Source organism: Theobroma umbraticum, unplaced genomic scaffold (assembly GCF_002168275.2).
Source record: "Theobroma umbraticum cultivar Fairchild unplaced genomic scaffold, ASM216827v3 scaffold_130.0, whole genome shotgun sequence".
Lineage (NCBI taxonomy): Eukaryota > Viridiplantae > Streptophyta > Magnoliopsida > Malvales > Malvaceae > Theobroma > Theobroma umbraticum.
In genome coordinates, this window is record NW_018397264.1 from 6721713 (window position 1) to 6749350 (window position 27638).

The 27638-nt window shown below is 35.2% G+C and overlaps 3 protein-coding genes across 3 annotated transcripts; 1 reads left to right on the plus strand and 2 right to left on the minus strand.

The window, feature by feature from the left end:
* The first annotated feature begins 7075 nt into the window (after nt 1–7075).
* On the plus strand, nt 7076–13847 carry CHR17 (chromatin remodeling factor17). The gene is made up of 25 exons (XM_021435041.2): nt 7076–7407; nt 7683–7814; nt 7892–7995; nt 8116–8222; nt 8327–8424; nt 8550–8729; nt 8814–9035; nt 9456–9590; nt 9674–9956; nt 10042–10115; nt 10317–10537; nt 10611–10698; nt 10780–10873; nt 10971–11159; nt 11253–11284; nt 11397–11473; nt 11558–11647; nt 11728–11797; nt 11899–11953; nt 12038–12096; nt 12171–12336; nt 12614–12792; nt 12888–13103; nt 13284–13379; nt 13472–13847. The coding sequence occupies exons 1-25, from the start codon at nt 7204–7206 to the stop codon at nt 13487–13489; spliced, it is 3189 nt and encodes a 1062-aa protein (XP_021290716.1). The 5' UTR covers nt 7076–7203; the 3' UTR covers nt 13490–13847.
* A 245-nt stretch (nt 13848–14092) lies between these two features.
* Nucleotides 14093–19465, minus strand: LOC110421439 (Protein kinase superfamily protein). Its single transcript, XM_021435042.2, has 5 exons — nt 18991–19465; nt 17912–18111; nt 17488–17677; nt 15554–15945; nt 14093–15393 (listed from the first exon to the last, which is right to left on the minus strand). The coding sequence occupies exons 1-5, from the start codon at nt 19130–19132 to the stop codon at nt 14773–14775; spliced, it is 1545 nt and encodes a 514-aa protein (XP_021290717.1). The 5' UTR covers nt 19133–19465; the 3' UTR covers nt 14093–14772.
* Nucleotides 19466–25488: 6023 nt separating this feature from the next.
* On the minus strand, nt 25489–26201 carry LOC110421769 (Glutaredoxin family protein). The gene has a single exon (XM_021435441.2). It carries the CDS (start codon nt 25950–25952, stop codon nt 25644–25646), a length of 309 nt encoding a protein of 102 aa, XP_021291116.1. The 5' UTR covers nt 25953–26201; the 3' UTR covers nt 25489–25643.
* Nucleotides 26202–27638: the final 1437 nt, after the last annotated feature.

Sequence of the window (27638 nt, forward strand, 5' to 3'; positions counted from 1 at the left end):
ATTATTTAATTTATGAACTAAATCATAGTATAGTTGTATACTTGTATTGATGAAGAGTAAAAATAATTCTTTTTTAAAAAAATGGGTTAGCCTGACCCGACCCATGGGCTAGCAAGGGGTGGGCTAGGTTGAAGATTTTGTAGTCCATATAAAATATGGGTTGGCCCGACCCGACCGGGCCGACCCATGTTGACAGGTCTAATAGCCCCCACTATATTATCATTATTATTATTATTTTAAAAAATAAAATTAGTTAATATGTTGTATTCTTTTATATACAGAAAATATAAAAGGAAATTTATAAATTAATTTATTTTTGCCTGAGTTTATTGGTTTAACTGAGTTAATAACTAACTTTGCTTAGTCAATTTAATTTATTCAAACAGCTAATTCAATTTTATTGATAAAAAAAATTAAATGTCGTTCTTGTGGCATATAAGTCAATTAATTAGATTAAATGAAACAAAAACAAAAAAAAATCATCTAAATCTGTCCAAACATGCTTCTCTATCATTTTCTAATTTTTTATTATCAAATTATATATATTTAATAGAGCTTAATATTTATATTTATGTGAAAAAACTCACTTTTTTAAAAAAAATTTATCAGCCAGCATGTGATTATAAGTGTTTAGCCTGAATGACTCGAAAAATTTTAGTGGCATAAAGTCAATTACAAATGTAAAATTTTATAATATTAAAGATAGATTTATTTACACAAGGCATAATCATATTTAAAATTCAAAACAAAAAATCATGTATTAAGTAAATCATATTCTAACACCAAAATAAATAAATCATATATAATTATATATATTTACATGCTCGATATAATAAATCAATAAAAAAATATAATATATATTACATAATAGTAAATTCACATTAAAATTTATTTTTAAAAAAATAAAAATACTAAAGAAATATTAAATCACTTGCTTAATTCGCTAAACTAAGAATTAAAGATTAACTATTAAAATTTTTGAAAAAAAGAATCAATAGATGAAAGACTTGAAATTTATTTCAAGAAATAATAGATTTATTATTAGTATTATTAGACGAAGTTACATCTTTTATAGAAATCTGATAAAATAATTTTTAATTTATTTTGAACTTGTTTTATTTTTAGAAAACAAAGAATTATAGTAAATCTATTCTAAACGAACGCAAATCCTCTGCCCTGACTTGATGCCCTATTTTTGTCTCAATCCCAAGATTATGTCACCTGTCCAAATCATTAAAATCCCCAAATGTCTTGTACTGAGTAAATAAAAAACAAAAGCAAGTGAAGAACAATTGGACTCCCACTTAATCAAACTCACAATAAAACAAGTTCCCAATGTAACAGGAGTCAGACGGAACATAGCAGCATCATTCATGTGGAACGTCCTTGAGAGAGCCACTCCTAGCGTTTAAAACAATCCACGGAGACCTGTACCAGCATCCTATCAAAGCCAGTTCTCGCATTGTCTTCCACTCTTTCATCCCACCACCAAACCCGAATTCAACCTGAAAGAAATTTCAATCCAATGCCAATTTGTCGCCTAGTGCTTGGGAAGCCGACTGCCGGTGAATGTGTAAATCAAACATATTATTGATGATTTTTTGGAATTAATTCAATTGATTAATTTACTCACTTTAATGATAAGAGATCTTAAAATCAAGTATCGAGATTAATAATTAACAAATTTTGAAACATGGTTTTGTGTAGGCATATGTTCAATGCTCAATCATTGATTAAATTTGCATGTTGATTTGCCTACGTTTAGAATGATATTATTTGCGTTTGACTTAGACGCCCCAAAACATTTATGGACATAGATATGGCTGGCTCCACCTCTCTTTTATTTTTTGCAAAATCCGTAGAAGCATGTAAGACATTCCAATCATTTAACTTATCAAATCTCACCAACCTTACTCTTGCAAAAGGTTGTTGCTCTTCTCATAACGGTCATAGAAATATATATTTATTTATTAAAATGATAAAACAATATTTTATTATTAATTATATTTTTAAATCGTGCTTTAGCAAAATGGGGGAGACGGTGGGAGAGGGCAAAAGGGTCTATTAGAAAAACTCGAGGCAATAGATTTTGTTTGATAATGACACCAACCTTCCATGGTAACCGGCTGTAGATGGTACCTAACCGACTCTCCTGTAGGCAGTGAAATGAATCGCTGGGGATTTGCCTGATAAGGACACCAACTTCATGCCCTGGTAACTGGCTGTAGCCGGTTTCCCAACAGACTCTGCCGGTAGACAACCAAGCATGTAAATTTGGTTCCCACCAACCCCGGCTAGAGTTGGTGTACCCCATGGGTTGTGGGCCACATTGTTCTCTTTTCATTTATCCATAAAGAGTAATACGCGTTGTTCTTCTTAGAATAGAACGAAGAAAGAATAAAAATATTTGGTAACCATGCAAGTGTATCAATGAAGTTGGTGTATGGGGTTGTTATTGTAATTTCCGTCTCACAAACGTCGCAACACTCCTTCGTGATCAAGTGTGTGGATGTGCACTATAAAAGGCCGAGGGGTTCTTCCTCAGTTCTCAGCAAAGAAAAAAAAGGTGAGCGAGAGAGAGAAAAAAAATGAAGTCAAACAACAGCACGCCATCATCGTCGTGGAGTTTTACGATCTCGGAATCCGTCAAGGTTAAGGGCGTGGGAGCAACACTAATCTTGCTCTTGTCTGCTACATTTGTTCTTGTCCTAACCTTCTTGTTGCGGAGATGTTTCCCTCGCCATCAACCTGATGTTGAAGCGGCTATCCAGCTTGATGAAGACATAGGTGCTCCAGGATGACATCGCTCTCTGCTCTCTACTTCTTCGTCATAACTCGTTAGTAACCTTTTTCTTTAGTTTCATTTTCTTTTCTTCTTAATTTGACTATGCAGGTATTTTCTTTTTCAATGCTCTGGTTTGTTTTCGTCACCCTGTTTCATCATGTTAGCTAGCGTGTCCATCTTTGCTCTCTACTTCTTTGCAATAACGGCTTAGTAAGCTTTTCATTACCCATTTTTGGTTTCTTAATTTGAATATGCTGGTGTTTCCTTTTTCAGTGCCTCGATTTGTCTCGTCACCTTGTTTCATTTTGTCAGCGTATTGGTCTCTGCTCTCTACTTGTTTTTTTGTAATAACTGCTTAGTAATCTTTTCTTTATTTCTTGTTCCTCAATCTGAACATGCGGATGTTACCCTTTTCAGTGCTCCTGTGTGTGTCGTCACCCTGTTTCGTCTTGTTAGAGTTTCGGCCTCTGCTCCTCTCCTTCTTTGTCATAATTGGTTAGTAACCTTTCCTACGCTCCGATTTGTTTCGTCACCTTGTTTCATCTTGTTAGTGTGTGAGGTTAAATTAACGCATTGGATTACCCAGAAGTTTAAGCAATCATGAAAGTGCAAGCTGAGGAACCTTCTATTGGGTTTCGACGCTGCAGATTGGAATACAGGATATAGTAACTCGTGAGCAGGGACTCTGTTTCCTCTGCTTTTTCTCGACGAGCAACTACTGGAAAATCTGAATAAATGTATTAGTTATAAGACATGAAATTCGATTATTTAATTAGATAATAGTGCGGTACTGTAATTCTAACTATATAATTTATATAATTATCCTAATTATCAAATATTATAATGTTGATTATTTGATGGTTTCATGATTAGCTAGATAACTTCCTCAGCCGCCATGTGTTTTTTTATTATTAGCATTACCTCTCTGAACACATTCACCTAATGTCGCGCGGGAACAACATATTGTTATGTGAATATTGTTTTACGTTGGAATTCGTGACTTGCTTCTAAAGTGTATTTTCATTCCAAATGGCAGGAAAATTTGTTTGCATGCAGCATGTTCGTGATAGTCGTCCGGTTTCGCAAAGTCTACTGTTGAAGATTGAGTTCTTGCATTATATCAATGAAACTGTTTAGTGTGGTTTATTATTATTATCATTCTTATTTTATTGTTGTTATTAAAATGTTGTACCTCTTCTATGTATATAAATATTTTAATATTATTATTATTGTCACATCCGAACATCTCATTCACTTATTGGTACGTGATTTTTTTATAAAAAAAATTAAATTTAAATTCATTTTCTCTAAATATATATAAAAAAAATTTAATTAGAACAATGATTCTGTTTCCTCTTATTCCTATTACAAAATATTGAGAAACATCAATAATGGTATTGCTTATAAGACATGGAACAAAGTTTATATCCTTGATTTTCTTTACAACTTTTGTGTTGGCATAGGAGGTTCAATGTTCATCCATTTATTAAATTTACATGTTGGTTTGCCTACTTTTTCAAATGATTTTATTTCCTATTGATTTAAACACCCCAAAACATTTCTATCCATATGCCTCGAGTTCACTTTTATTTATGCTTTACCTCTTTTCTCTCTTCAGAGCTCATTTTCGTTCGGTTGCAGCTTACCTTTTACTTCAATTACATCAGTCCAGTTATTTCCTACTGCAGTTTAACAAAGAATACCATTAATTTATTCTGATGATTTTTTATTCTAAATAAATATATTAGGGTTTCTTCAGAGGAAGGGTCTTAAGGAACTATGGTGGTAATTCTCTGTTATTTGGGCAGGCGATTTGGCTTCCTCTTTCTATTCTTTTCTTTTATGTAATTACTGTTTAGGATTGGAGGCTGGGTTCGGGTTCTGATGGGCTAAACAGCAATGGTAAATGTGTCAACTTACTATGCATTGATTAGCAATAGTAATTTCGTATTAATCTAATAATTAAAAAATATACACGTGATAATTCGTGAGTCTTAACAGAATGACATCCACTCTATTTTCCTTTTTCCCCTCCGGTTGGTGGGGCAGGGATTCCATGGGTTGTGTCCAGCGTGTTCTCTTGCTTTAGTTGACTTTGTTGGTCGTCGGGGGGACAAACTGGAGGAGGGTCGTTTTTGTAATTTTTTCGTTTCATCGTTGTGTACTTGCAATTTTAAGGGAAGCTGTTGTTCCTTCAGTATTGTTGTTCTGCTTCGTTTTTCTAAGGCGGAGTACAGGGGAAAGAGGAAACAAAGTGCGACAGAGAGCGAAACCTTGGTGTAAACAAGAAAACACGAAGGCAAATAACATCACATCCTCATTAACATGGAGTGTTACCGTCTCCGAATCCGTCAAGGTTAAAGGGCGTAGAAGCAACACTGATTTTGCTTTTGTCTGCTACCTTCGCTCTGGTCATAACCGTAATGTTACGCAAATGTATCAGAAGCCATCGAAATGATACTGAAGTGGATGTCCACACCGATATACAGCTAACTGGTCGTGGATGACATCGGACTCCGTTCTCTACTTCTTTGTAATAACTCGTTCGTAAGCTTTTTCTTTACCTTATTTTTTCCTTAATTTGAATACGCGAATTTTTCTTTTTTCAATGCTCTGGTTTGTCTCGTCACCCTGTTTCTACCTCGCTAGCCTGTGTGGCTAAGTCAACATATAGAATTAACAAGGAGTTTCAGAGAGGGAGAGAGAGACAGGAAATTACGTTAATAAAGCCGTCATGAAAATGCAAGCTGAGGAGATAAGCACCCATTGCATGCGCGGGGGCTCTGTTTTGAGTTTTAGCGCTGCAGATTGGAACGCAGACTTAACCTTGGAGAAGAGCTCTGGAGTACAGGGTTTGGAGATTGAGTTCTTGATTAGCTATATCAATGAAAACTCTCTAATGTGGCTTATCTTTGTTTGTTGCTGTAATTTTACATTTTTATTTTATATATTACTGTGTACTCCTTTTTTTTTTCTTCTATATCATGCATTCTATTTTTAGTAGGGTGGATTCTATTTTGTTTATTTATAGATATTATCATGTTTAACTTTCACAATATTAAGATAAAACTTTAGATTTTAATATATTTTATATATTAAAATTTAATTTTGTTATATTATAGATATTTGACACTTTTTAATATGAAAAACATAAAAAAATCATGAAAAATCAATTCATAATATAAAAAAATAAAAATTAGTAGATATTTAACCAAGATTTTTAATTTGAGACATTGTTTAAAAATATATAATACTGAAAAAAATTCTACACTATTTAAAAAAAATTAAATTTTTTTATTTTTTTATTACTTTCAATCAAGTCATTGTGTTTTTATTTTGAATATAATTAATAATTGATTTAAATAAAATATAATTTATCATTTCATGAAATATAACGTTAATATGACATACTAATATATTATAATAAATGATGATATGAAATATTAATGTAGCATGATAACATGATCATATAATTTTTTTTCATCTTTCACATTAATATCACACCGGTATGAAATGACAAAGTGTCTTTAATTAATGATAATTAGCCAACTATTACTAAAAACTTAGTTGACAATACAAAAATTAGATTAAACGTAATATAATAATAATAATTTGTTTAAATTTTTTTCAAGTATTATGTCAAGAAAATAGACAAAGATAATTTTTTTTTTATAACTGATTGCATTCATATTAATGAAACTTACTCCACTCATTGATTATTCAAACATCATTGAAACATAAGCACTAGCAAAACATTATCTCTTTATAATGTTCCTATTTTTGCAATTTGCAACTATGCATGTATGTTATTTCAAAGACAATAAAATAATAGTAGTACTAATTTAGAGTAATTATGACAATAAACTCAAATATTCATTTATGCATAATAAAATAGAAAGGGCAACAAAAATTTTTCTCAATAGGATTAGCTTTGCATTAATGAAAAAATATTAAAACCTTAGGTAAATAATGTGCATTATTATTTTCAAGTAAATTTCCTTTTATTTGTGATAAAATTAAATGAATATCATGCTCATCGGTCACCACAACCTCCCAGCCAAACCCAGCCAAGCGTGTAAATTCCGTGCTGACCAGGGTTCGAGTTAGGGGCATCCAAGGGTCCGGATGCTCGAGCTTGCGGGTAACCAAGGCGGGAAATTCGCACATCCCTATACTTGGCGGGAAATTCCCTACTTGTCACTCAATCCACTTCAAAACATATAATCTCCGCCTTGCCCAAATCCAACGGCCACAATTTGATCAACCTCATTTCACTCTTCGTTTTTATTTCGAGCCTCCTTTCGATAGCAAAAGTCGGTCTCTCTCTTTTAATTTTTTTTTCTCCATTCTTTTTTTCTTTCTCTCTAAAGGAAAAGAGAAGAGAAGAAAAAGAAAGACGCTCTCGATCTCAGAAAGAAATGGCGAAATCGTCGAAGCGTCAGGCGTCGTCCGATGACGCGCTATCCAACGGCTCCAATTCATCAGAAGAGGAGCGAATCGACGACCAGATCAACGTCGAGGAAGAAGACGAGGAAGAGCTTGAAGCCGTCGCTCGCTCTGCCGATGCCTCCGACGAAGACGAGGACGCCGCCCTGGACGAAAACGTCGATGATGCTGATGAGGTGATTTTACGATTTTGCCCCTTCAACAGTATCTCCTTGAATTTTGTTTTCGAATTTTTGCCATTTTGGTTGTTAGATCTGTCTTTTTGCTTATTATTTTTAGTTAGGGTTTGCTAGTGATTGAAAAATTATAGTTTTAAGCTTTTAGTTTTTAACTTAAGAATGAATTTTGCTGCTAGGGTTTTTTTAATAGGTTGCTGATAAGCTTAATTTAAACTCTATTGTTATTTATAATTTGATTTTTATGATTTTGAGGTTTCCTTTTGTTCGTGTAGGATGAGTCTAACGGGGCTAACCCAGAAATTAGTAAGCGAGAAAAGGAGAGGCTAAGAGAAATGCAAAAATTAAAGAAGCAGAAGATTCAGGAAATATTGGATGCTCAAAATGCTGCCATTGATGCCGATATGGTGAGTATTGCATGGAAAGTTCGTAATATGTTAATTTTATGTGTAATTATGATTTGCTAACATTTGGTTAATGGCAGAATAATAGGGGGAAGGGACGGTTGAAGTATCTTTTGCAGCAGACGGAGTTGTTTGCTCATTTTGCTAAAGGTGACCAATCGACATCGCAAAAGGCGAAAGGAAGGTATACAGGTTTTCTATTTGGTTTTTAATGATTTTCATAGTATTTTGAACTGGTTCATACTCTAGTTATTTTGATTTAAGACTTTCTCTAGTAATTATATCTTCCACTTGCTAAATTTAGGGGCCGCCATGCATCAAAAGTAACTGAAGAGGAAGAAGATGAAGAGTGCCTCAAGGAGGAAGAAGATGGGTTGTCTGGAAACACAAGATTGGTGACTCAACCTTCTTGTAAGTTCTCTCTATTTCTGTCTCTCTCATAGACCCATCAGTTGGACAACTCAGTTCGAGTGGTTTCATTCTCCTTTATTTGCTCTTTATTTTTTTCTCTCCAGGTATTCAGGGAAAGATGAGGGACTACCAACTTGCTGGTTTAAACTGGCTTATACGACTGTATGAGAATGGTATAAATGGAATTCTTGCAGATGAAATGGTATGTGCTGTACCCATGATTTACAAGGATTGTATATGTTTTAAGTTCATTCTCAAGGCTTGTTTTAAAGATCACAATCAGGGGCATGTTATGACTTATGCTTGTTTACTAAATTCTGAATACAGGGACTGGGTAAAACTTTGCAAACTATTTCATTATTGGGCTATCTGCATGAGTACCGAGGAATTACTGGCCCTCATATGGTTGTTGCGCCAAAATCAACTCTTGGTAACTGGATGAATGAAATACGCCGATTTTGCCCAGTCTTGCGAGCTGTAAAGTTTCTTGGCAATCCTGAGGAAAGAGTAAGTTGCTTCAAGCATGCTTTACTAATTAGTCTCTCTATTTTTTCTCTTTATCATGATTCTTATGTCTTCTAATATCTGCAGAGATACATCCGTGAGGAGTTACTGGTTGCTGGGAAGTTTGATGTCTGTGTCACAAGTTTTGAAATGGCCATCAAGGAGAAGTCTTGCTTGCGTCGTTTTAGTTGGCGCTATATAATTATCGATGAAGCCCATCGAATCAAGAATGAGAATTCACTCCTTTCAAAAACAATGAGGCTTTACAATACTAATTACCGTCTGCTTATTACGGGTACTCCACTTCAGGTATGCATTGAAATGTTATATTCTATGGTAGTACTTACCATTTTGGGTAAGTTAAACTGTTATATATGAGTTTTGTTTGTAACACAAGTCTTATTCCATTCATGATGTCTGCTTAGTTGCACTATAAATGCCTATGCTATATTCTGGTCCAGTACTTGCGTTTAAGTCGAAAAGTTGGTCAAGCATGTATCCTGTTTTCTTGGTTGGATCAATGTTAGTTGCTAGCTGTGCAATTGGATTCAGGGAGTGAGAATTTGTCTTTTTTCGTCTAGTTTATTTGTGATTCCTATAGCTGTGCAATTGGATTCAGGGAAGCTTTGATCAAAAGTGACATTTTCTTGTCTTGTTGTTTACTCTTACTTGAATTATCAGTACTTTATTGTTAAGTATGTAATAATCTTGGCATCTTTTCTTGTGCAGAATAATCTCCATGAGCTTTGGTCTCTTCTTAACTTCTTACTGCCGGAGATTTTTAGCTCAGCTGAAACTTTTGATGAGTGGTTTCAGATTTCCGGGGAGAATGACCAGCAGGAAGTTGTTCAACAACTTCACAAGGTGAGTTAAAAATCTTCTCTCTACTCATGCCAGGCATGTGGGGTTGTACAAATAATTAACATTCTTTGTCTTTGCATCTCTAGGTTCTTCGGCCATTTCTCCTTCGGAGATTGAAATCAGATGTCGAGAAAGGTTTGCCTCCCAAAAAGGAAACTATCCTGAAAGTAGGAATGTCACAGATGCAGAAACAATACTATAGGGCTTTGCTGCAAAAAGATCTTGAAGTTGTTAATGCTGGTGGAGAGCGTAAGCGTCTCCTGAACATTGCAATGCAGCTGCGTAAGTGCTGTAATCACCCATATCTTTTCCAAGGTGCTGAACCGGGACCTCCATACACTACAGGAGAGCATCTTATAACCAATGCTGGTAATTTTCCTCCCTGGAGGATATTGAATCCTTTTGTGTTGAAAGTAAGTGGTTCTGCAAGCTGACATTTATGATTTATTTCCAGGTAAAATGGTTCTCTTGGACAAGTTACTTCCAAAGCTGAAGGAGCGTGATTCTAGAGTCCTGATATTTTCACAGGTAATCTTGAGGGTTGCCTAGAATTTATCTATTTGTATATGGATTCCTGTGCAGTGAATATGATTACATCAGTTATTGGTCTATACATTTCCCCATTTTATTTTTCTAATTTTATTTGCATCATTTACAATATTACATGCCTTTATTTATTTTTCAAGTTTTCTTATTTGTGATTTTGCTGTGGGACTATAATGTATTCAGATGACAAGGCTGCTGGATATTCTTGAAGATTATTTGATGTTTCGTGGATACCTTTATTGCCGAATTGATGGTAATACTGGTGGAGAAGATCGTGATGCTTCCATTGAAGCCTTTAATAAGCCAGGGAGCGAGAAATTTGTTTTCTTGTTATCAACTAGAGCTGGAGGTCTCGGTATTAATCTTGCTACTGCAGATGTTGTCATCCTTTATGATAGTGACTGGTAAGCATCTTCCTATCTTATATCATTGTGTTTTATTCCTCTTTGGATTGGTAACTCTAAGGGAATCTTGCAGGAACCCACAAGTTGATTTGCAAGCACAGGATCGTGCTCATAGGATTGGTCAAAAGAAGGAAGTTCAAGTGTTCCGCTTTTGCACAGAGGTTTGCAATTTGTCCTTCTGTACTAGTTGAGAAGTTAGCCTATGCTAGGGTCGACTCATTTGTTTGCTTATGGTGAAACAGTACACTATTGAGGAAAAGGTGATTGAGAGGGCCTATAAAAAGCTTGCACTAGATGCTCTGGTTATTCAACAAGGACGATTGGCAGAGCAGAAGAGTAAGAAGCTTTTTTGCAGTGCAAATGTTTTGCTTGATGCAATTATTCTTTACAAGTCTTTGTCTGTAGCATTTCAATATCTTCTTGTTTCATGCAGCTGTTAACAAAGATGAGTTACTTCAAATGGTGAGGTTTGGTGCTGAAATGGTCTTCAGTTCCAAGGATAGCACTATCACAGATGAAGACATTGATAGAATCATTGCCAAAGGAGAAGCAGCAACTGCTGAACTTGATGCCAAGATGAAGAAATTTACAGAGGATGCCATTAAATTTAAGATGGATGATAGTATGCCTTTTTTGCTCTTGTTTTGTTTGTTTGTGAATTTACTTAAATGTTTTTTTATAAACAATCGTTTATGACATTGTAATGTTTTTGTAGCTGCTGAATTGTATGATTTTGATGATGACAAGGTAGAAACATCTCTCTTGTTTCTTGTCCCTAATCTGTTTGATCTTTATTAAGTCTAGTGTTTAACATTGTCCTTTATTAATGGTTGGTGCTTTTGTTTTTTTCTTGATAAAGGATGAGAACAAGTTTGACTTCAAGAAAATTGTAAGTGAAAACTGGATTGAACCCCCAAAAAGAGAGCGTAAGCGGAAGTAAGTTGGTTTTTCAGCATTTCTACTTACATTTGCATTGTTTTTTTTTGTATTTGACATGTATTTCTCCTTTTCTTTAATCAGTTACTCAGAATCTGAGTATTTTAAACAAACCATGCGCCAAGGTGGTCCAGCAAAACCAAAGGAGCCTCGAATTCCTCGCATGCCTCAACTGTAAGCCCTTTCTGAAACTAATGTTTTGGTAAATAGTTTGGTTTTGATATTGTAGCTAATAAAATTTTACCATTTCTCAGGCATGATTTCCAGTTTTTTAACACTCAGAGGTTAAGTGAGTTGTATGAGAAAGAAGTACGCTATCTCATGGTATGTGATCTGACCAAATACCAATTTTTATTTTCTCCATCCATTGACTTGGGTTGGTTGGCAGTTATTTTCTGACTGGATATTTTTTCAATTATAATCAGCAAACGCATCAGAAGAATCAGATAAAGGACTCAATTGATGTGGATGAACCAGAAGGTATTTTACTTTTCCCATATGATGTGTTACTTTATGGTACACAAATCTTCTTTATGCGTGCTTGACTAAGTCTTCTGTATTTAGAAGGGGGAGATCCATTAACTGCTGAAGAGTTGGAAGAAAAGGAGCGCCTATTGGAAGAGGTGAGTGGAACGTGTTTTCTGTTATGTTTGTATAATTGGTTGCCTTACTGAAACTTAATTTTTGGGTGTGTTAGGGATTTTCTTCATGGAGTAGAAGAGATTTCAATACTTTCATTAGAGCTTGTGAGAAGTATGGACGAAATGATATAAAAAGTATTGCTTCAGAAATGGAAGGGAAAACTGAGGAGGAAGTTGAAAGATATGCTAAAGTTTTTAAAGAACGATACAAGGAGTTAAATGGTAAGTGGTTTCCAATATCATGATTTTGCCTTGTCTGGATAGGTTTCAAGTGCCCATAATTGTTTCTCTGGATGTGATCATTGAGTATAAAAATTTGACGACTTTAAAGTAGGATCCACCAGGAGCTTGATTGAAAATGATTGAAGTATACCTATGCATGTGTCTACATATGTTACATAGATCACAGAAGAAAGTGTTGATTGGTTCAACTAGTTCTAATAGCTGGCCAGACAAGGTTCTTATGCTACATTAATTACTGAATTTTATGATACTACAGATTATGATAGGATAATTAAGAACATTGAAAGAGGAGAGGCCAGAATTTCCAGAAAAGATGAGATCATGAAAGCGATTGGCAAGAAATTGGATCGGTACAAGAATCCATGGTTGGAGATGAAGATCCAGTATGGTCAGAACAAGGGGAAGCTGTACAATGAAGAATGTGATCGGTTCATGGTATGCCTAAAATCATTTTTATCATACAGAATTTTTTTCGGTCCACCTTAATCTTGTTCTTCTGATATTTGTGCTTTTGCATCATATATAAACAGATATGCATGGTTCACAAGCTTGGTTATGGGAATTGGGAAGAACTGAAGGCGGCATTCCGTACATCACCCTTGTTTCGATTTGATTGGTTTGTGAAGTCACGGACAACTCAAGAGCTGGCAAGGAGATGCGATACCCTCATTCGATTGGTTGAGAAGGAAAACCAAGAATACGACGAGAGAGAGCGACAAGCCCGCAAGGAGAAGAAACTTGCCAAGGTTCTGCATATCATTTATCTTTATCTGCTACCCAAATGCTAACTGCCACTACATTCAGGAGTCACATGCTTGTTATGACTCGTCATTCTTTGTTCGATTAATCTAGAATTATATATTTCTTTGGTTATTATGTTTATTCTAGTTGGGTCTCTTATCATGATCCTCATCTTACATTTCCAGAATATGACACCGTCAAAGCGTGGTGGTAGGCAGCCAACCGAGAGTCCTCAAATGAAGAAACGGAAGCAGCTATCGATGGATGATTATGTGATCTCGGTTTGTTTCATACAGAAATTTGTGAATTTTGCGGTGAATTTCGTTTCATTTTCAGTTTTGTCATACAAAGTGGCATTTGTCTCATTTTGCAGGGAAAAAAGAGGAAGTGATACAAGTAATGTGAACTACAAATTTTGGGTCTAAAGCAGAGATGAGGTGTTGGGCTTGTAGTTTGCATGCTAGACTCTGGCTTATTTTGAACTCTCTGGCATTTGGTATGGATTTCAGAATGGGACAGAACTGATTATCATATAGTCCTTGCTTGAAAGGGCTTTTAATATCATTGATGCGTTAGGTTATGAAGTTGTATAAATGAGTATATAAGGTTACTAGGTTTTTCTAAGAACAATCTATGCGCCTTCCATTGGAACCATCTGTATTCGGCTGACTAATTAGTGAAATATATTGACTATCGTAGGGGGTAGAGAAAGCCCATGGCATTTAATAACTATGATCCTTGTTCTCTCTTTTTTCTTTTTTTTTAATTTGTTGTATAAAAAATTTAAAATTTGGTATTATTTACAGGCTGTCAAAATTTACATAAAACGGTTTTTGACCAGTTGCCCAGTACTAACTCGTGTAGTTAATAATTCGAGAGAGTTATTGAACTTGTTTCTTAGTTTGTCAGAAAAAAATAAATTAGTATAGCTCCAGTGGTTGGGGGCATGTTATTAAAGTGAAAGGAAAGGAGAAGCAATTACATTACATAGACATGAAAAATAGAAACATGGCGGAAACCTCTTTCTATAAGCCGAAAACGGGAAGGACTCAGAAATCCATACACAAGGAACTGTATTTTTTGAGTACAAGATGTAGACACCAGTTGAGACTTGAGACACCCCACACAAAAGCCACTAAGTTTTCCCCCCTGGGTACAGACAATAGTAATATATTATATATTATATTATATTATATTATATTATATTATAATTTGGGGCAAAAATTAGACATCTTCTCCCACATCTCCTGTAACATAAATCTCACAAAAACCCTAAAAATACTTTTTTAAGAATTTTTAACATGTTGCATACAACATTCTCGGCAGGCGGAATCCATTTTTACCTGTGAATGCCCCAAAACTCATCCAACCGCTCTCTCCCCATCCCTTCCTTAACTGTGTCTCTCTCTTCCTTTCCTTCAACCGCATAATTGAAGCATTCAGTTTCATACTCAACTACATGAATTGATATTAAGGACAAGCAACAACAGTCAAAGTTGGATACATGCATCAACTCTTATTTTCCTGGGTAGAAATGGAAACTCGACAGTAAAGGACGGCGTGCATCTTCCAATGTTCCCTCTCTTTCTTTTCCATTGACGACCCTTAAAAATGATACAACATGTCTTCGCTTTTGAAATAGCAAATTGACATGGATTACTATTCTGGCAAGCATCAGTCATTTGTGCCGTCAAAGCTACCCATTGCGTTTGCCCGTTTTTTCTCCCTCCAATTCTCACCCCATACTTTAGCCTCTGCAACAGCTCGTTCTCTATCAAGATCACGGTTACGTGGAGTTTCCCTTGCTCTCACAGCATTCAGAGGGCTGTCTCTCTGAGATTCCTGTCGCTCTGAATCATCCAAACCCCATTTCCTCCCGGACCCCCCGCCAGTTTCACTCCTACCTAGCTCTGTGCCAGTGCTCATTTCCCTAGCATGATTCCTCTTCCTGTAATCAGGCGAATTTCTATGGGTGGAAGGGGAACCATGCTGCCCACGCTCATCTGGGCTGTCCAATCCATCTCCCATACTCCTTCGATCATCCTTCAGTCTTGGAGTCGATGGACCAACTCTGTTGCTCTGATTGCTGGGTGCATTTGGGTCGTACGTTTGCGAGGCTAAATAAGTAAGGGCTGTCACAACATCACCTATTAGAGGCCTTGTAGCAGCTTGTTCCTGCAAACACATGGCTGCCACTGCAAGAGCTTGGTATAATCCTCGCATTGGGTAACGACCTTGCAGTAGTGGGTCAGCCATTTTTGGAAACTTCCTACGATCTTTGAAAAGTGGTCGCGCCTACAAAAGCCCATTTTCACAAGATAGAAAAGAAGTACAAGAAAACTCAAAAGCAGTAACAAATAAAATAAAACAGTCATTCTTGCATAAGCATAATTTAAAATTTTGGAAGAAATCTCTTTATGTTTGAATCATAGCAAGGGAAAAGGAAGATACTTACCCATGCCACAAGATTATGCTCACCAGGAGCACGTGTATTATCAATGGCCTTGCGCCCAGTGATGAGCTCAAGAAAGACCACTCCAAAACTGTAGACATCAGATTTTAGAGTGAGCTGGCCAGTCATTGCATATTCTGGAGCACAATAACCATAAGTGCCCATCACACGTGTGGACACATGGGTTTTGTCACCAACAGGACCCAGTTTTGCAAGCCCAAAATCTGATAACTTGGGATGGTAGCCCTCATCAAGAAGGATGTTAGATGACTTCAAGTCTCTGTATATGACAGGAGGATTAGCTTTATCATGCAAGTATTCCAATCCCTTAGCTGCACCAGCTGCAATCTTCATTCTTGTATTCCAGTCCAAAGGTTCCTTGTCTGGTGGAAGATCTACAAACAAATTTAAAACAAGGTAATCATTGTGGTATGTCCAAAGTGTGATTCTCTAATTCTAACCTGATATCACATTAATGAAAAGAGTGCGACATATGCCACTGAAGAGAATCATTATAGCCAATGTTGAGTGCAACCTCAAATACAAAAGTATTAATGAAAAGCATTTTAAAAGTTATACCCACGGTGGGATATCAAATAACAAACCCAACCCCACAGAATAGTTTCAAGGATGAGATGATTCCTTATCGATTGCTTACTATTAAGAGTGAAGACTTTGATCTCCAGCTACTTAGAGATATTTCCTTTCTTGTGTGTACGTTTATTCTCACAAAAATAACAACATCCCAGGGACATTCTCATAATAACAAGTGAAGTTCCATTTCCTCCTTATTTTTCATTGATGCTGTGAGAGTTTTAACTTCTTAGAAAAATGTTAGAGCTGTTAGGAAGCTGCCTAGAGTCACAGGTTTGTTTCAATAAGGCGACCCATATTTCCTTTCCTCTGGTCTTATAAACTCCTGATGGAGCTACTTGGCTAACTTACTTGCTTCATGATCTCCCCTTTATTGCAAATTACAATTTACAACTAACTACCAACCTTGTTCAGCAAAATGTAAGTTAGCTTTTTACCTATGGAAACTTAAACCAACTTTGCGGCTTGTGAAATCATATTGAATATTAGGCAATCCACATATATAGATTTTCTCTAGCAGAGAACTCTATGTTTATACACATATATAGATTTTTTCTCTTTGTTCATTATGCAAACAATCTCAGTTTCTACCATGAGAAAGAAATAGATGCATATCACCGAACATCTAAAAAGCGTATATGTAGACACACTTCTGCATACAGCCACACATATCAAGTTGAACTATCATCCAACTGGATAACCTTTACCAGCCATCTAGTATTTGCAAAGACATAGGCCAACTGATTTGGCCATCTCTTTGATGAACCCCACAATTTCCTTTTCACCATAACATATAAAAAGCAGCAAAATTCAGCCTCAACCTAATGGCCAAGCAATGCTTCAAAATATACCAAAAATCTTTTGGAGAGCTCAAAGTGGGGTTAAGGAAGAGATCAGGCACTAAAGCAATGGCATGTCTGGTTATATATCATCTAGTAGTGTAGAAGAAGCTAAAATCTATCAGCAATAGACCATTTGTTCAGTGAAACAAAAACCACTCTCCCTTCATTAAATTTCTACAACTCTTTGCCACCTGTTGAAAGACCTCTATAGAATGAAGTATTGTCATACCAAAATCAATCCAATGCTGCTTCATCAATAAATAACTTGGTAATTAACGCAACTAACTTTCTGCTGCAATTCACTCAATTGAAAAATTGCAGTACCTGAGCATCTAGATGCATGCCTCTCCGGGTAAAAGTACACAATTATGCATTCACTGACATGAAAGTACTTTACAATATATCCTGGGTGTGTGATTCAGTTTTCAAGTTGACAATGCAATTAAAACAAGTGTTAAGAGACTGCAAGTATCATGAACACCAAAAGGCTGGCAACCTTACCATGTAAGTGATCCTCCAATGACCCTAAAGGCATAAACTCATAGACAAGGAGGCGTTGGTCCCCATCAGCACAATAACCAATCAAGTTGACGAGGTTTGGATGGTGTAAGAGGCTAAGCATGAGAACTTCAACAAGAAATTCTCGGTTTCCCTGAAGGCCGTTTCTATCAAGCTGTTTGACAGCAACTACCTGCAAACATAAACAATTATTAAAATATAAATTAAACTACATGATTAACATTCTTCACACCCATAATCCAAAATAAACAGTAATATATTAAAAAGCTGACAGAATAAGCATATTTAACATCACAGGGATCCCAAGTCTATCAGATGATACAAGCAACTTAAGCACAATTATAAAACGTAAGAACATGTTTAAATACAGAGTCATGGAGATCAATTTCAAGTATCTGTTACAAACCTGCCCTGTACTCTCCAAGCGGCCCTTGTAAACACGTCCAAAGCCCCCTTCTCCCAATAGACATTCTGGCCTAAAGTTCTTTGTGGCAGCAGCAAGCTCTCGAAATGTAAATGTTTGTGCTGCAATATTTTCTGTTGCTCCATCTTTAGGTACTGTTGGCTCCTTCTTAGGATCAGAACCACTCCGAGATTTTGATTTGTCTGTTCAAAGAAGTGAATCAGATACACTAAAGAAGATGAAAGAAGGAAGGTAGAGACAAATAGAATTGCAATTAAAAGAGTGAAGCAAAACTTTAACGCCATGTTCCTGCAATTGTGGCATAAAGTGAGTAGAACTGCTCTTTGCAAGTTTATGATACCATTGTAAAACAAAGTCACCCAAAAATGGAGATGAACCCTTATAATTGTCCACTGAAATACACTTATTCATAAGAACATATCTTGTCTCTCTAGCAAACAAAATTAACCATGATAGTGAAAGTCCTAGACGATTACATAATGTAATTCTAAATTTATGACTTTGACTCTGCATTTTACATTCTAAATAGAAGAGGAAAACATCTCAGGCAAACTTTTAATTCTTTATTCCACTACATTCTATATGATTTGTGGGAACATTCCAAATTTACACTTAAAATGCATTTACTAGCACTTAGACTATGTAATCTCAACATTATGGATAAACAATAAGTTACTAGAAAATGGGAAATCTGCGTTCCTAAAACTACGAGCAGATCTCCCAAATAACTCCTAAGGTCCTCCATCAGGGTAAAATTCAAACTAGTTTCCCAATAAACAAATCCACTAACTAACAATTCATCAAAGAACAGCAAACTCAAAGCTAAAAGACACATAAAATTTGATAAACCATCCAAATCAATCAAACACCCCAAAACAACCAAAAATGTATCAGATCAAACTAGCAACAAATTCTAACAGCTAGCCAACATCAAAAACTTGAAAACAAAACCAAGAAAAACACAGAATTCAACATACCCCAGTTGATCAAAAACCAACAAGTTAAAACGACCCAGAAAAAAAAGAGAGTAAAATTTGGCTAAGAAAAAGAAAACCTTTTACCTGAACTAACTCTATTAACATGATGAGACTGTCCAACTGAGCCCTCTTTAGTTGAATCTTTCTTGCTCAGTTCTTTCACAGTGCCCCCACCATTACTCCCTTCCTTGTTTGATGATCCAAAACAAGGAAAACACCCACCCATAATCAAAATCCAAACAAATCAAACAAAACCCAGAATTAAAAACCCAAACTTTAAGACAATTCTTCAACAAATACTCCAAACCATCTCCACTTTCAGCCTTCTCACAAAAAATAACCCATCTCTAAATTTCCCCTTAAAAATCCAATCTTTACCAACTCCTTTTTCCCCCTCTTCGATATCCTCTCTCTTTCAGTTTCTCTCTCTATGATCTCAAGTGCCCATTTAAGACAAAGATCGAGACCAAAGTGGCAGATCAACAAATCGAAGAAAAAAACACTTATGTTGTGTAAGAAGACGAGAAGGTAAAGAAAAGAAAAAAAAAGAAAAAAAAAGAGAGAAAAGAAAAGAAATGAATAAATAGTTTAATTTAATGGAAAATAAAAAGCGAATTTTGGAGGCTACAAAGTATTTTTTACCCATAAATTATCCAGTCATTAAAGTAATTAGTGAAACGTAAATTTATTTTCCCATAATTACTTGACTCACTATACACTAGTGTAAAGCAAAAGCCTTCCTATTTATCCTTTGGGGTTTTACTATATCCTTTTACCCTTTAATTTCGGGTGAAATTTACCGTTTGTGGTTAAAAAACTTAATTAACTACTAATTAATTTTAATTTAAATAATAATAATCATCACCGTCGGAAATTAAAAAAAAAGTGTGGGTCCCACGTAAGAGGATGTGCTTCCACACTTGTGATGGACATTCTCAACACATGTTTAAAAAAATAAAATAAAAAATTTTTTTAAAGAAAGAAGAAAAAAGGAAAAGGGGGAACGGGGCCGTGATTCGGTGTGTTCGATTTCTGTGTTTTCTCCTTTGCGCGGAGTTTCGAATTCTGAGCCGTCGGATCAGGTGGCGATTGGACGTGTGATGTGAAAAAAGGTGGTGACGTCATGATGCTTGATCCAACAATGTTTTCATTTACCCTTTTTTTGAATTTTAAATTTTGGAATGTCAGTTGTCTGACAAAAATTATTATTTGTACGAATTAAAATTTTAAAATATTCTTTTTTAACATAAAAGGAAAATACATTATATATATATATAGGTCCCCAATTAACTGGGGCACTGAGGATGGAAATTGCCGGATAAAACAATATACTGTATTTAATATTTTTTACATAATAATATTAAAACTGTTTAAATTTTAAGATAAAATGCATGCTAGTAAAATACTAAAAAAACATTTTTAAAAATAAGAAAAGAGTATTAACCCACAATAATTTTACTGGTTTAAAAAAACTTGAAGAATTTGAGCTTAGAATTGGGAAGGTTAAAGCATCTTTAAGTGAAGTAGCTTTGATGCTAAGTTATCCATGCATAACAACTATGGCAGTAGAATTTTCTTTTTTCTTCTAACTTTATTGGGACCATTTTTCTCTTTTTGGGTACCACCAACTTTGATCAGAAGATGATCATCATCATCTTTGAGCTCCAAATGCACAAAATTATTGGTCCTAGAAACCTGGTTCCATTGCCACTATCTCTTAAAGCTTTTTTCTATGGGGGATGGTGGTGGGTGGGAGAGGCTTTGCAGACTCATCAGGACACACCAAAACATGTGCTCAAAAACGAAAAGCAAAAAAAAAAGAAAGAAAAAACTACTAATAAAGAAAGGAAAGGGCCATTTGTCATCACCCCCCATGCGTATAGATTGCTCACATTTTGTTTCGGTTTCAAAGCTTTTGCATTTGTACTTGAGTTTTTCTCTCTTTATTTTTTTTTTGGGGTGGAAAGCAATGAATTCCACAACCTTGAAATATGGAGAATACCAAACCCAAACCAAACCAAACCTTGGCTGTCTTGCATTTTGCTTTGGGAACTTGATTTCTCCTGATGATGTTGGTTGCGTAAGGCCAATTCCAGCCAAGTTGCCTCCTCCATTTGACCTGCGTATGAGAATGAGAACCCGTCACGGGTTTATATTTGATGTATTAATAATATATTAAATATAAACTTAAACCCGATCTCCGATTTATGAAATTAAGACGTACCCTGGTTAGCAAACATTACAGTAATGATATTTTAACAATTGGAATTCCTTTTTGAATGCCATTGCCACCCAAATTTTTAACGTGATGGGGAAATTTCCTTAATTAAATGATATAAACTAAAGTTACTTTAATGTGTGGAAGATTTGTGGGGAGCTGCTCACCGACTGCCAACTTGAATTTGATTCAAAATCAAAGTGGGAGTATAGAATTCTTAATAATTCTTTAATGGAAAAAGAAAAGAAGATCAAACTTGCTTGACAGTCAACAACATTTACATTCAATTATTATTATTATTTTTAATTTTTATGGGGGAGGAGGGGGGGGGGGACTTTTTCATCTCAATCAACCAAACTTTTTTGACTTTTACTGTTCTTCTCACATAAATAAAAGGTGAAAAAAGCAGTGACCATGATTCCTATGTAAAGCACTCATTTGAATATTCTTCTTTCAAAATGTAGAGATTTGGTATAAATAAATATGAATCAAGATGTATATAATGAAGTTTTTGACATGTACTTTATAAAATTTATGCAAATTTTAACGGATTGATTCGTTAAATTTTATCTTTCTTTTCGTCTTAATTAATTTGGTGATTTATGATTTTCTCATGTGTATATTTTTTAATTTTATTTGAACTTAACTCAATACGTAAAATTGAAGTAAAATTTGGACAAATACACTCAAATTAACAAAATATTAAGTTCTATCGTTTTCCTCGTATGATTAGTAGTGTTGACGGGTAAAATCCAACAGGTTGACACTTAATTAAACCTCATTAATTCATAGTTAAGATTTTTCAAGAGCTTAGAAGAAAGAAAGAAAGAAATGAGAAATTTGCAATAAGCATGTTAAGTTGATGACTAAATTGGTTAGCTAGTTTGTCATTCTCTAGGGCTATCATTTTCACCAATGATACGCATACTACCCTCCTACCCCTCTATAGAAACTTTTATGTATCTATATATTCACGTGGTTCCCGTTGGCCCAAAAGCTCAAGTTGGGCCAATTTATTTTTTTTGTTTCTAATTAAAAAAGAAAAAGAAAAAAAGGTTGATTAAGACTTTAATGAGGGAATTAGAGCTTAATTAATTATTCATTGCAAAAAAGCAAAGATCTAACACCATAGCGTTCATATTCTTTTCAATGCTTTTCCCAATAACAATTAATCTTTAACATATATAATATTCCTATTAAAAACAAGCATATATATATATTAATTTAAAACTAGTCCAACATATACACATAATAATGATTTTTTCATTTATTTTCAATTGATTTTATATTAAATGTGTATTTTAAAAATTTAACTCTAAAAATTAACGATTTTATTTTCAATGCAACTCTTGAAAACCTTGGTCCAGCTCTTTCAGTTCCTTTTGGGCTTAGATTGAGCCCAAAGTGAACTCAATGCATAAAGAGGCCGAGGAACAGCTCTTTCTTCTTGCACATTGCTCTTCATCATGATCGATCAAACATAGCTCTTTCTTCTGGAAAAATTGTAATGAACAGGACAAGAACAAGAGGAATCATTAAAAGAAAAAAGAAAATTTCAAAGCATGTTTGGATTTCCTCCAAACCCAAAACTAAGTAATACTCCAGTATGCCAACACATGTGAGAGATCCAGACATTTGCTTATATGGACAGTTGTATCAGATTTAGTGAATATCATTGGCTCATCGCTGTCAAGAGACAAGTGGTCAGAGATGATCCCAGGGTTTAATAAGAGTCGTTGGAAATGTTTAATCAGGTACCAAAATCAGCAAGTATCTCCATCGGAGTTCATAAATGCCATGAAACTTTTACTTGCCCATAAAGTAAAAGCTGAAAAGGGGTAGTATAGGAGGGCACTCAAAGTAATTGAATTATATGCATTAGTTTTTGGTTCTCACATTTTCTTTGTATTAATTTCAGTATTTTCACCTTTTCCTTTTGCATAGAATCACAAAAGACTGGACTTTTAGATTTCTCTAGAGGAGTGTTGCCTCTTGGTAGCCAAGTTCTAGCTTCTAAGTAACTATGTTGTATGCACACAAATGTGCTGATTGAAAACCGCAGCTGAAAGAGAAAATGCAATGCATTTCAATTTCAGGGAAAAGGAATGAAGTATCTTTTTGTATTATAAGATAAAATGGAATCAATTCCATCACTCCTTAGACAGGATGAATATTTGCCAATCTAGCTTTTTTGGAAAATGGAAGAATACAAGCAATGCAATGCCATCTAAGAAAAATAAAGCTAAGGTATCCGAGTTGGTGGTTTTTGCCTCTCTTTCCTTTGGCATCTCTCAGGTTTCTGTCGATAATAATTGGTTGGCAGAAATCTCAACTAAGATATGTATGAAGATAGCAATTCCATGCTGCTATTCTTGACTATCAATCAAGGGAAAATTCAGTCCCATTGCGGCGGGATAGTGATTAACTGATCATGTATATCTTTTGCTTCTGAGGATGTTATGTTGAATCTCGTACTGATTTTTTTGCCAACTACAATCCAAATTTCAGTCAACTTTCAGGTTAAATGTCTAACTTTATCCTAGTTGATGAGACAAGGTGAGTAACATGTAGCAGTAATCATGGCAGATTCAATGAAGCTGTCTGATCCAAACATATTTGGATCAAAACACTCTGCATTTTCTGTCCACAATGAAGCATTAGTCATGGGAAAATGGGAATTGAACATCCAAGCTTTCTGTCCACACGAATCCAGTGGGCATTGCTGATATACACTGAAAATGAAAAGGAACAATCAAAAAAAAGGAAGGAAATTGAAAACAAACAAGAACCTAATATGATGCATCGATAAAGTCAGCAGATTGGGATGGGGAAGGCTTCATCAGGTTGATGAAGATTCTGAACAACTGCCATCTGTTTAGTTTATCTAACCCTGCTGCTTTTTGTGGATATATACCCCCAAAAGGAGAAAATTCTCAAAATAGTGGCTATTGTTTTCCAAGTTACTTTTTCATCACAATCTTCTTCCTTTTCATGTCCTCAAAGAAGATGAATTTGAATGTCTGAAAGAGATAGCTACTGATCTTAATCATGTGCTTATAATCTGCCCAATGCTTGTCATTAGTCAGAACACAGCAGAAACACGAAATTTCTACTGGCAGGAATTACCATGGAAGCCACAACTTTGCACAAGGATTATGTGTAAGATAGAGATATAATAAAGAAGAGATTAATTAATTTTAGGTCCATGAGATGTTACTATATACTGAAAATGACAAACAGACTTTATAAAGACGTGACGTAGAGAAGCAAATTCTCCAATATCAAGGCTTCCCCTTTGGCACAGAATGATGGAATGTTTTTGCATAAAGATTAATTCTTCTTTGGCAGCATTAATATATATTTATTGCTTGAAAGAATTAAAAAGAAAAACAAAAACCCCTCACCCCAGAATGCTGAGGACAAAGATTTTGATCTAACAAAGATTAATACGGAATAAATGATTGATCCTGATTTATACCTAACAGAAAGGAAAAAGGAAAAGTAATATTACTAAAAGAAAATGTAGAATCACTTTGCATGGTGGTTGGCAAAGGCCAGATTTTACAAAGAAAGAAAGGGAAAAAATACCCAAGGTGACAGAATAGGAAGAACTTTCTTATTTGGCAATGGCAAGTGCCAACTTTCACTTCGAATACTTTGGGATTATTTAAATATATTGGAAAACCAAATGAGGAAATGATGCAATTGGAATACAGGCTTAAATATGTTATTAATTCTTTTTCTGGATGAAGGCTGCCTGAACTCTGGATGAACCTCTCAAGGATTAAAAGGGTTTTCATTATGCATGATGGAACAACACTAACAGGAATATATTATTCAAGGACAAAATCGACCTTTTTTGGTTAATATCAAGAATATATGCATATGACATTGTTAAATTTGTTTAAGCTTCTTCCAAGTGTATATATATGGGGCATTTCGTAGTTGATTCTAAAGAAAATGCAAAATCATCAAGGAGACTAATTGGATTCTATATGCATGTATGTGGCACGCTTTCATGGAGTTGGAATATTTATGGCAGCAAACAGACTTAATTCCTAATTAATTGGCATCTTTGCAGTGCTCTTTATTCTTCCCATTGCATCTGCTTCTCATGCAGTTCAATGGCCAGACAGAATCAGTAGTAATGGAGGCATTACAGTTTTCAATATGAATATTTCCCTGCAATTGGTTTTAAGCTCGAGCTAATATCAGGGCAGCAAACAACCACTTGAAAGAATTATTTGGTCAACCAAAAGGAGGAAAGGCCATCCCTTAGATCATTATATTTACCATTGTTCTGAAATAGTAGTAGTATAAATACTTTAAGAACATTGACTTGTAGAGTAGACTCCAAAAAAAAATAAAAGTTTCAAAGCATGACAAGTATATATATTATATGATACATTAAACTCTATAGATTATTGTCGGTACAAGGTCTAGCCGGCTAGGTATGCTAATATAAAGGAAAATACAGAGTTATTTTTCACTTAGAAATCAGAAGCAACATCCGGTCTAATCAAAGCCATATGGCTCCTGCATTTTTGAGCAAGTTCTTCAAGGAACCATTGAGCTGGAGGGTCATGATGGTGTTGGCAGAGCCAACAAATTTTCCCCCAATGAACACTGCCGGAACCGGTGGGTTGCAGCCTAGCCTCATTAGAGCCCACTCCATTTCCCTGCCTCTGGCATCTTCATCCAGCTCGTAGATTGCTGGGCTAACCCCTTGCTCGTAGAACAATCTCTTGATTGCATGGCACATGCAACACGAGCTCTTGCTGAAGATCACCACCGCCTTTTGTGATGCCAGTTTGGCCACGCGATCCATGATCGATCAAACTAATTCTCGAACGTGATCTGCTAAAAGGTTGACGAAATGTGAATGGTGGTTCAAGCGTATACAGCTAAAGAAAATGCATACAATCAAATATGACTAACGCTTCGGGATTACAGTGATATGGGAAATAATCAAGAAAACTATCCCAAGGGACTGTTGGAGACGGGCAAATGCTGGTTAATTACTTTGTTGGAAAGAAGTAGGCTTGGTCTGTGATGGATTCGAAGCTCTGCATGAATATGTATATATAGGACCAGGCCATGATGAAGGTGGTGAGCTTAGAAATTTTCTCATAATGTTAACGCAATAAGAAAGGAGGAAAAGGATATGGAAAAGGTAAAGGTTCCTCGAGATATTTGGATTGATGCCCTCCCCCAAAATCACCCTTGATTTGATAATGACTTGTGTGGTTTTCTTCAAACTATACAACTAGTTGTCCTTAGATTAGAATCTTGATAACTCGTGTGGATAAGCCAAGGGCATTGCCGAAAGTGCGGTATGTTAACCAAGGAGAATTGAAGAAACAATCGGGGGGGTGGGGGGGAGAATGGTACGGTCCATGCCCTCCCTTTTGAGGTGGACGAAAATGCCCCTTGATTTTCATGAGACTGTGGGTAGGGGGAGGGGAAGAATGTCAACTTTGGATAGGATATTGATATGATAAACCTGTAAAAAAATGCGATGCTGATGATATATAGATGAAGACAGGCACGAATGTTTGCATCATGAAGTGACTGATGTTTTATTTCTTTTCTGGTAATGAACATGAATCATCATTATTGATGATCATCATTAATCACATCATGATTACTTACTTATGTTTCTTTCTAATCACTTTGTCTTTGTATAATTAACTCATCATGACTTTTTCTCAGTTTTTGCAAACTGATTGAAGTCAAAGAATATAAGGTTTCATGCAACAAAGTCGCTTCCAAAACAGAGATATCCAATTTAGTTTTGATTTGTATATTTTTGTTTGTTTAATTTCTTTTTATGGGTTTTATTTCCTTTGAGCCAAATATTGCTTATCTTCTTTATATTATATGCCCTTAAGCAAAGGCTAATTTGATATTGTTATCCAAGACAAAAACCCAGTTAGAAAAGCTTTTTCTCTTAGAGACTTGAATTAGATATCAATTGGAAAGAATAGACAAGTTCAAGTCAAAGATTACAGCTAGTTGCAACACTAAACAATACGAAATCTCTTAAGTTCGAAAAGATGGGGGAGAAAGGAAAGAAATGAAGCTGCAGGGGCAAGTTCATCTCAATTGGGCTTTGCCCATTTGCCTATATGGAACTTAGAAGCCGGTTGGGGTTGAGTAGAATATATATACTTACTTCACCCGAACTAGATTCTCTTCAAGGACTGAGACCATCACGATAGAGGAATATATATATAGCTTGGGAACATTAAATCGATGCATGTAAAAATATTGAAGAAATTTCTACTTATTTTGGAAAGAGGATATGTTGAATAACTTGTACAAGAAATTACAAGAGATACAGGTATATCGAATTCATATATATTATCTATGAAAAACAAAAACTTAAAATTTTCAATTTCGAATAACAGCCAAATTAGTTCAAATTAAGAGATATAAAAAGCTTTATTATCAATTTCTTTCTGGTGAGAATCAGACAGATTTCTAATTTTCGTGTCATCTACAGTCCATTACC